Source organism: Condylura cristata, unplaced genomic scaffold (assembly GCF_000260355.1).
Source record: "Condylura cristata isolate star-nosed mole 26May11 unplaced genomic scaffold, ConCri1.0 scaffold00003, whole genome shotgun sequence".
Taxonomy (NCBI): Eukaryota; Metazoa; Chordata; class Mammalia; order Eulipotyphla; family Talpidae; genus Condylura; species Condylura cristata.
The window spans coordinates 30,211,643-30,222,157 of NW_004567104.1; the positions used below are offsets into that span (position 1 = coordinate 30,211,643).

Genomic DNA, 10,515 nt, shown 5'->3' on the forward strand with positions numbered 1-10,515 from the left:
GCGTCTTAAAGGCTGGCCGGAGAGTTGTCGGCAGGGAAATGGCGGCCGCGGGTCTGGTGGCTGTGGCCACGGCTCCTGAGTATTCTGGCCCAGTCGCGTCCGGGGGTCACCCCTCCGGTGTTAACTGCGGCCCAAGCTCCGGGGCAGTGCCTGGGCCTGGCCCGGGTTCGTGGAGCCGCTCCCTCGACCGAGCCTTGGAGGAAGCGGCTGTAACTGGGGTGCTGAGCTTGAGCGGCCGGAAACTGAGGGAGTTTCCCCGGGGAGCGGCCAACCACGATCTGACGGACACCACCCGGGCGGGTGAGCGGGACGGGGCTCATCCCTGCAGACCTGAGGCGGCTGGCGCGGTGAGGCCGCCCCGGCTGGGGGTGGAGGTCGGGGGCGTCGAGAGTGTTGGCAGCCACGGGTCTCAGACTCGGGGTCGGGACCCGGGTAGCGGGGAGAAGGACCGTCCCAGTGCGCGAGCCCCTCGGGCCTGCGGGCCAGACCGCGAACTGGGCGAGGCGGCGGACCGCAGCTTTTCTCTGGGAAGAGTGCCGTAGGGTTGACGGTTTTACTCTCTGAAAATTAACTTCTGCCCCGCCTGGGGTAGACCCTTCCTCCGCCCGGGTTTCTCCAGACCCTCTCGGATTTGGGATGCCAACTTGACTTGGCTGAAACTGGGATTGTAGCCTGTTCTTAATAGAGCATAGTGGTTTTGGTGGCTGCATTGTCAGAAAAAGCATCGGTCTCAGCACTGTCGTTTTTTCAAGAGTTGTTTTTCCTGTGAACCTGAACGTTGTAAATTGTCTGTCGCCACTTTGGTCTATTGACTTACCAAATGTAAACGGGAGCCCATCTTCAGGCTCCCGATAGGCTACTCTCTCCTTATGTCACCCACCCCTGAAATTGAAGAAAACTTCTTAACAAAAGACACAGTTTGCCTATTTTGCCTGTGTGTAATGCCTTTTATAAAACAGTTTACTTTGTACTTGTTTTTGAAAATGGGAAAGATAATGAGGAATTAGGTATTACTTGGTTTTCGTCGTTGTTGAGAACAATGTATGGTGGCAAAAGTGTTCATAGTATTTTCTATTGTGCTTAAAATACAGCTTCCTGAGAGAGTAGATTAACAACTGAGTCTATTCATATTTTACACAAATACAAAGGAGGGGAAATCCCTTAACTCGGGTTTGTATAGGATGAAGTAGACAAATATTTTATTCTCACAGTGTTTTTGCAGTCAAGGTTGTTTAGTACTTTGTCTTATACTTCTTTTGATTTATTTAAAAATCTTAAATTTGACAACTTCCCAGTTTATGCACTCACTAAAGATTAGAAAGTATTGTATATGATTCACTCTCATTAGAAAAATAAACAGAACTGTTATACTACTTTAAGAAACTATTCTTTCCAAAGAAACTTTTGCTCTAGTGTTGTAGTGGAAGAAATTAAATGCCTGCTTATTTCATCACTTTTTGGAAACAATTGAGTATAGTTTGTTTTTACTGAATATTAAAATTAAACTTTCTTGCCAAGGTTAATATGAGCAGCCACTTCCTTTTGCATGTGTTCCTACAGATACCTAAAACCATCACTGATACCCTCTTATTTCCTTATTCTGTTCTGGAGATGGCTATGAGGTGTATGACTATTAAGATGTATCACACAGTGCTTTCATATAAGTGTGAGTCATTTCGGTATTACTACATTAAGCCTGAAGCTAAGGAATAAGTTGATTACAAGAGTTTATCTAGTTTATTATCTTACCAACTTTTAAGTAGTTGTAGAACTGACAGGTTTGCCTTTAAGAAATAACTATGCTACTAACAAAACCCAAGGCCATTTGTGAATAATAATAAGTAATCTCCGAGAATTTCTTCATTGTTGTGCTCTGAATTTTTAATTTATCACCCACACTTTATTGTTTTAATAGTTTCTATGTAAATCAAATTATTGTTGGCAAATACTTTATCTGCTCAAAAAATATAAAGAAAAAGATTATAAGGCATTTTATACTCTACTAGCCTAGATTAATTTCTAACATTACAAATACCACTAAGTTAAAAAAAATCTTAGCTAGATCCTGCTATGCAAGTTCTAAATATTCTAAGCAGTTACTTTGACCTGGATAGGACCATTCTGGGATTTTGGCTGTTTGCTATTCATTGTGAGGTGTTTTGTTTTTTGTTGTCTTTTTTGTTTTTGTTTTTATTTTTTATGACTAGGTATTTTAAAATGCATTGCCTTCTTAGGAGCTCACAGCAACCAATGGGTTAGCCCCATTTTACATAGAAAGACTCAATTAGAGAAAGTTATATATCTAGCTCTAGAGGTAGCATTTCAGCCTACTTCAGCTGTTCTCTCCACTATACTACATAGCCTAGCTATGTAAAGATTACACATATGTATCACTGTTCCTGTTTTTACAGACAGTGAAAAACGTGATTTTCAGAGTTTAGATAATTTGTTCAAGATCTGGTAACTAAAGGAAAGGGAAGACAGTATTAGCCAGAATTGAGTTTTGTTTGTTATAACTCCAAAACTAATAGACCTCTTATACCAGATTTTAGATGAATTCAGACCCAACTCATCTTATGTCTTTAGACCCTATAGACAAATTTAAACCAAGTAAAATTGTTTGTATGCCATATGTCTCCAGGTTTCCTCAGTAAGTTCTTTCATAATATATAGAATGTGTCTGGTAGAGCTGCTGTCCTTCAGGAGTTTACATGCCAAGAAACAGCATTTATTACCCATATTGAATCAGAATTCATTAGAAACAATTTCTTGAGGTTTTTACCTTCCTGTTTGTTTAAACAGATTGATCTTTAGAAAAAGAGAAATATTTATTTGGGAATGGGCAACTTGATCAAATGGACAAAAAAAACCTCAGAAGAAACCACAGACGACTTCATGGGGGGAAAAGGGTGTAGCTTGAATTTGGGCAGACAGAAATAAGGAAAAAATACCACTTCAGGCAGTGTTGATAGTGTCAAAAAGTCTTGAGAGTATAGGAGACATGTTAATTTTGCCAGATCATCATGTATTCTTCTTCATCTGATGGCAGTACTCCAGTTTCCTAAGGAACCACCCTTCACAGTTAAAAGGGATACCACCTCTCGTCAAGGGTGTGCACATGACTCAGATCTAGCCAATCAGGGTAGTCTGTCCCTCAGGCCACAGTGATTGTTCCAGGTGGACACATTTTCCGGTCAACACACATGAGTGTTAATTCTGAATTTTTTATTGGTACTATTTAGAAAGAGGCATGCTTTGAGCCTAGGGTTACTGAGAGAATAGAATGTAAACCTAGAGCTTGCCAGTAAATAGAAAGCAGAGCCAAAAGATGAAAAGAGTGAGGCCAAGTTCTGATGATAATATTTGAATCTTTGGATCAATAGGGAGGCTTTAAGCTACTGCTATTATGGGTCTTCAAGTTATATAAGTCATTGTATGCCCTTTTCTGTATAGAAGTTTTGAATACAAAATATGAGTGCTGACTGTAACAGTGAGACTGTTACAGAGAGGTCTGTTTGATTGGAGTAAATGGTTGGATTAGTGATCATGAGAACTAACTTTTGTCTATAAGGAAGCTAAATTGATAGGTTTGGAAACAGTGAAGACTACTCAGTCTTCATTTAGCATTGACTAAGGGATTTTGGCAGGTGTACCTATATAAAGATGAACAAGATTCTGCTCTTAGGGAATTCAAAGGATCTAGTGGAGGAATAAATAATATGTGGAAAGATTATCTGAATTGCCTCCTAATAGTAGAAGGTCATAAATGGTGGGTGATACAAGTGAAACAAAAATAGTCTATACCTCGTACCATTAAAAAATCTAGTAATCTGTTTGGGTTACTGCAGTAATAACCAAAATCTATGAAGGAATGAAAAACAGAGATCATGTTGGAAAATGAAAATGAACAAATGCTGATTGATTTTATTTTTTAAAAATGGGGGGACAGTGCATCGAAATGACAGCTGTTAGACCTGGAGGGCTGAGAAAACGAAATGGTACTCATTATAGTAGGTAATATTTATTGTGCTGTTAGTATATTCTAGGTATTGTGCTGAGATATATATATTTACAAAACATGCACACGTATAGCCACATGAGTTGTAAATACTATTTTAACTCCCTTTTACACAAGAAAAAATACTCAAGATTAATTTGATCAAGATCACACAGCAATAAGTGACAGAATTGGGATTCAAATTTAGATACACCTGATCCTAAAACTTGTTTTTTAGTCACTAAACCATATTAACAAAGAAGTTTGGTGCACATAATTTCTTCGCCTTTCCTGATACCTTTAAGGGACCATAGAGTTAATCATGTGCTGCAAAGAGGAATGTAAATCTGGAGCTTTCAGAGTGAAGTTAAGGTTATAGCATAAATTAAGAGAATCATAATGAAGAGCTTATGAGATTCTTGAAGAGTATGGAGAGTAGAAAAGCTGTTCACTGACAGCCATAGGGTACACCAGTATTTAAGTAGGTGAGAAAAAATATCAAAGTTCATAGTCCTGTAACAAGGCCTATACTAGAATCCAGAGAATCCTGAAGCCAAAAGAGCTATAGTAACCATTATTTTATAGCAAGGAAGCAGTCTCAAAGAGGTTGTAAAGTGATTGTGCCATTTCACAGAAGGCAAGTATGGGTAGCAGTTAAAGCTCTATGAAATCTCTTCTAAGTAGAAGAGAAAAGAAAAGAAGAAATTAAGGATTTATCTTAGAGGAAAAGCTGAAGGGGAACCCTTTTTTAAATTTTATTTTAAGAAGACCAATTGGATGTAGCAGGGGAGCTAGTGTAATTGCAGCCATGAGAATTGAGACTTTCAAAAAGTAGATAACATATTGCCTAGATAAAGAAAAATGAAGATTACTAACAGGCTATTTACTTTATTAAGGACGCAATCTAACCTCCCCCCGCCCCGCCCCCCAAAAAAGTCTAGTGTTGTTAGTCTTGGAAATATGTACTGGAGTGCCAGGTCTTAAATGGCATTTGTTTTATTCTTATTTGTGTGTATTTTGTATCAACCACAGTATATATATTGTGAATTTTCTAGAGCAGTGCTGTCCAGTATGATAACTACAAGTAATAGGTGGTTATTTAAGTAAGATAACATTTTAAGTTCTGTTTCTTCAGTCATACTAGTCATATTTCAAGTGCTCAGTAGTCTTATTGGACTACTCTTTTTTCGGATAGCACAGATAATACAATTTTCCTATCACACAAAGATATTGGACGGTAATGGATGAATAGATTTGAATAGATTTGAAATTTTCTAATTTTTTTTGGTAAATCATACTTCTCTAATGTTTTTCTCTATCCATGACAGCAAAGCACCATCATATATAGAACTGAAAATGCAGTTAAATAAGGGTTGAGAAGGCAGAAATAAAAGTTATCAGTGGCAGCAAATTAAGGGTTAATAATATATAGAATCCATGCTAGCATATCAGCAGAGGGGTATATAAATTTTTCTTTTAGAAGTAGAATTTTGTTAACAAAGGCACCAGGGCATGCCATTTTTATTAATAGAGGCATTATCTATATAGTTGGCACATTTACCACCCATTGACTATTGTGTTTAAATGGGGAAGAATCTTGTGTAAGTCATAAAAGAAGAAAGAGTAGAAAACTTATTGAGTGACTAGACTGGTTTAATATAAGTAAAATTCAAAATCATTTTCTTTTTTAAAAGATTTATTTGTGCATACAGAAGTGGGGTACAGACAAGAGGTGTGATGGGTGAGAGGATTCACCAGAGACAGATTGGGGAGCAGAACAGGCAGATTGACAAAAAGTACTCTGCTGAGGGGAGCAGTGGGTGGGTCAGGAGAGGTCTGCTGTACCATGTGGGTTAGCTCCCTGGCCAGGGATTGAACTAATGCTGCAGTGGCTTTGGAGAGTTTCATAATGCAGTGCTTTAACCCGTTGCGTCACCAGGGAGAGCCCCCGAAAACAGTTCTTTATAGAAATGGTATTACATATGGTATGTAGCTTGGCTAGAAATAGACTACCCACAGAAACATTTTTTTCCTAAATTTGAAAATCATCTTACCTCAAATTTCCATCTCTTTAATGCCTAACAGCCATGATCCACCTTTTATTATAAAGAATGTATGTTAGCGACCTTAAGTTTTTAGTGATATACTTCTGGAGAAGATCTGGGATGATGAGCTTGAAATTGCCCCAACAGGAAACTTGAAATATGTAGACTTAGAATTTTCTTTTCTATTTACTTTCATGTAAATTAAGTGCTTTAAAAACATTAGAGAAAAACACAAAATTTCTGTTATGTTTATTCCCTAATCCACCCCCATGCACACCCAGTTTCAGAAATAATATGTAATATTACCCTTTGTAATAGTTTGTGAAAATGTGCAAATTGAATTGAAATGTAGGATGTTATGAACATCTTAGGAAACATTTTACTCTCCCTCTTATAGCTTTACCTCTCATCTGAAATGAGAAATCCTTTAGCTCTCATATATTTTCATCCACAGGCTTCTTCCTTTCTTTTCTACCTAAAGAATAACACAGTTCTTTAGACTGTACTAACACAATGGGACAGACTTAAGAGGTATGTTATTTATGTCACACACAACACACATGCACACACACCCCTAATCCCTACCATTGAGATGGAAATGCTGACTTTACAGAGACAGAGACCCTGGCCTAAATCATGTCTGTTGGCTAGAAAGGTGGCCTGAAACATGATTTAATTTATGTTTGGGCAACATCTAGACTTAACTGTAGTGGCATTGACTCAACTGTAGTCGCATTGTTTTTAAATAGGAAGGGGTAAGTAGCAAGATGGTGCCTTTAGGAGGAGTGAGAAGATGAGTCATAAATACAAAATCAATGTTAAGATTATTAGAATGTTAGAACCAAGGAGAATGGCAACAGTGTTGGGATCATGGATTTCCTAAGATCCATTTTCTTTTATAGTAGCCGTATTTGGGGCACGATGGTTAATATTATCTGATAAAATGAAATGTGACTTTTAGGTAGTAACAGGTTCATTATTTTTTATTGTATTTTCTGACTTTATTTACAAAACAGTTATTTCAGTCAAGTCATATATGTAATTTACACAAAAGAATATTACTTTGAGTTCATGAAGTTGCCAACAATATCAAATGCAGAAGTGCTACTAATTTTAGAATCAAAGTAGTCATAAAATTTTAAGGTAGTTAACATTCTTCCTTGCTCTTCTAAAGTTTCTAGATTTTTATTATTTGAAGGAAGTCTTTATATACGGATTTTAACCAATAGTAGCTTATTTATTGAAAAATAGGCAATAGATTTTTCCTTAAAAATAATCTTTAAAAAAATAATCTGTACAAAGAGAGTAAAAGTGTAAGCCACCAGAGTAAGAGATTCCCAATGAATACAACAAACAAATGATAACTGAGATAGAAAGCTGAAGTCCCCACAAGATGAAAATCAGTGTGTTAACCAACTTGAACTCTCTGGAATCAAGAAAGAATTTGCTTCCAGATTTGATTCAGGTTTTGGCTGACTTCATGAAGTTCCTTGCAGGTATAAAACTGAGGTCTTAATTTTCTTGCTGCTTGTCAGTTTCCTGGCCCACTGAGGTCCTGAGGTCCACGCATTCCAGGCATGGCCCTTCATCTTTAAGCTAGTAATATGTGTTGAATCTTCTGCTTCATAGCTCTGAATTCTTCTGCTATCGGTCAGAAGCTTATGAGATTAGGTCTGTCCATATTCCTTGTTGAATCAAAATCATTTGGTATTAACCTTTTTAATATCTGCAAAATTCCTTCTGCCACATATAGTATACTTCATAGTCAGTCCCAGAGATTAGGTTGGGAAGTCTTAAGGGGTCGTTTTAGGATTCTGCTTGCCATAGAACTTTCAGTCTCTATTATGCCAAATTTACTAAGATGCCAAATTCCCTTTGAGTGTTTACTGAATGAATGCATGAACAAGTAAATGAATGAGATGGCAAAGGAGGAAATGATGAAAAGCCTATTCATATTCTTAGCTTTGAAAATAGTGACATCTGACTTCTGTGTGCCTCGACTTAATGAGAACCCTTGGGGCTTCAGTGATATAGTAGAATTCAGTGAAAACATTCTCAAGGATAATACCAGTGGATATGCTTCCCATTGATGTCAAAAAAGTCAGGCATTCAAGCTCCCTTTAATTGGTGTCAGAGGATAAGAGAGATGATGTTACATGTGCCAAGAGCCTGTCCCCCAGTGAGAATTTCTAGGTCTTTGAAAATGTTCAAAACACATTTCTTTGCTAGTAAAACAAACTTTAAACTCCCAATAGAGAAATAGGCTGTTCATATAAATCCAATATTTATAACAAGACCCAGTTATCTAAGAAGAATCTTAACCCTGGTAACAATGTGAACCTCTTTCAGCCTAGTAAGTTATTTCTGCTATCTCTTATCAAGTGACAAGCTATTGGTTCTCAAACTTTAGTGTGCATAAAATCACTTTTTTTTAAATTGAGGTATTGTTTGTGTTGGTTTACAGCCCTGTATATGTTTTAGGAGTACAGATTTACACTTGCTCAAATCTATGTTACCACTCCAGGCCTCTCACCACAGTAGTCTTCACCACAGTCCATTGAGCCACCTCCATGCCTTTGTTCTTACCCCCAACTACAGCACTTTAAAAAAAAAAAGTACATTCCTGGGTCCAGACACTCAGGAGTGATGCAAGAGATTTGGGGTGGGTTCGTTAAACTACATTTTAAATAAGCAGCTTGATAGTCCTAGGTCCAAGTGGTCTAAGAGCCACCCACCACTGGATATATTATACTTCGTTAATTTACTCTAAAATTCATTTAAGGAGATTATAATTGTTTTATATTCTAGATTTGTCAAACCAGAGATTTTATTCAGTTGAAATGTGTGTTTTGTTTTTTTTTTTTAAAGATTTATTTATTTATGTATACAAGAACTGGGTATATAGGCCAGAAGTGTGGGGGTGTGTGTGAGAGGATTTACCGGAGACAGAGTGGGGAGGAGAACAGGCAGCTTTACTGAAATACACTGCTGAAGGGAACAGTGGGTGGGTCAGGAGAGGTCTGTGATGCCATGTGTGTCAGCTTCCTGGCCGAGCTGCAGTGGCTTTGGAGAGCTTCATAGTGCTGTGCTTTAACCCATTGTGCCACCAGGGATGTCTTCTGAAATGTGTACTTTAAAAGTACCCATGAAAACTACTTTATTTTCTTAACTTGCTTGTTTTAGAATATGTACTTATTTTCTATTTTAGGATAAGCACTTAAAAGAATTTTTTTTTTAAAGATTTATTTATTTATACAGAACTGTGGTACAGGCCAGAGATGCGGAGGGTGAGAGGATTCACCAGAGACAGAGTGGCGAGCAGAACAGGCAGATCGATGAAGCAGCGGGTGGGTCAGAAGAGGTCTGCCGCGCCATGTGGGTCACCTCCAGGGCAGGCGGGGATCGAACTCATGCAGAAGTGGCTTAAGCTTCTTAGTGCAGTGTTTTAACCTGCTTGGGAGGGCCCAAGAATGGTTTCTTTTAAAGATGTTTAAAAATGTGTTGTTAAATGATGAATAAATAATTTACATGAAAAAATAAACTGAAAAGTGAGCACAATGTTAGTCAGGGAGAAGCAAAAGATGAAATGTGGTTCTGAGCATCCTGCAAAGTCTCTGGAAGGATTGGAGAATCAGGCTAGAAGGAGAGGTAACCAAGAACAAAACCCAAAACCTGTGACACAATCTTACCACCACGGACACTGCCATGGGTGATGTAGACACTGCAGTTTGCACCACCACCCTCAGTGATAATAGATATTATAAGTCAGCACTAGAACTTTTCTACTAGAGCCTCTGGAAATGGAGGTGGGTTCTTTGTGCTCTGCATTCATTTCAAGGTTAGAGAAGGATGGTTTGTTTGGGGTAATTTGAATCACAAGCCTGTGCCCTTAGCTGCAGAAGAGGCTAGGAAAGCAAATATACTCCGTGGCATTTTCAGCTTCTATTAAAAAAAGAACTGTTCTTCATAAAATACTGGATTCACCAAACATAGGAATAGTTTAGATTCTGGGCAGCCTATAAAAACAATATGTATCTACTACAAGTTGTATTAAATACTAAAGCTGAGTGACCAAGTAAGCCTTTATTGGAGTATATAATTATTGTAATGCCAAATAAGCTAGCATTAACTGATAGTCAATTTACTTTTACGGATTGTAGTTAGTAGCAACTTTTCCACAGCCAGACTTGAGATTTCTTGGGAAATCTCAGTTGGGAGCAGAGAAAAGATCTATTAATTAGTGTTTTCTAGGAGTATTTCGGTTTTGTCTTTTTTTATTCTGAATGTAGTCTCCATTTTTTTTTTTTCAAGTCAAAATATATCTGTTGGGATTTTGTATTTTTTTTTTATTAAAAAGTTTATTTTTACATCATTTTTCACATTTTTTTTTTCATCTCAATTGTAATCCCCACGGGTTTCCCATCACCAAATCACCCCTGTGCCACCACCATAGTCCCGTGCATTTCCCTCCCG

The 10,515-nt window shown here is 37.8% G+C and overlaps 1 protein-coding gene across 3 annotated transcripts in view; it reads left to right on the forward strand.

Moving 5' to 3' along the window:
- The window catches only part of LRCH3 (leucine-rich repeats and calponin homology (CH) domain containing 3), a 91,126-nt gene continuing 80,611 nt past the window's right edge, over nucleotides 1-10,515 (forward strand). For 2 of the 3 annotated variants that reach the window (XM_012733260.1, XM_012733257.1), the window contains exon 1: nucleotides 1-300. In XM_012733260.1, coding sequence (XP_012588714.1) covers nucleotides 39-300 — 262 coding nt within the window. In that variant the 5' untranslated portion in view covers nucleotides 1-38. The remainder of the gene's footprint in view (nucleotides 301-10,515) is intronic. The other variant, XM_012733265.1, reaches the window with a different exon arrangement.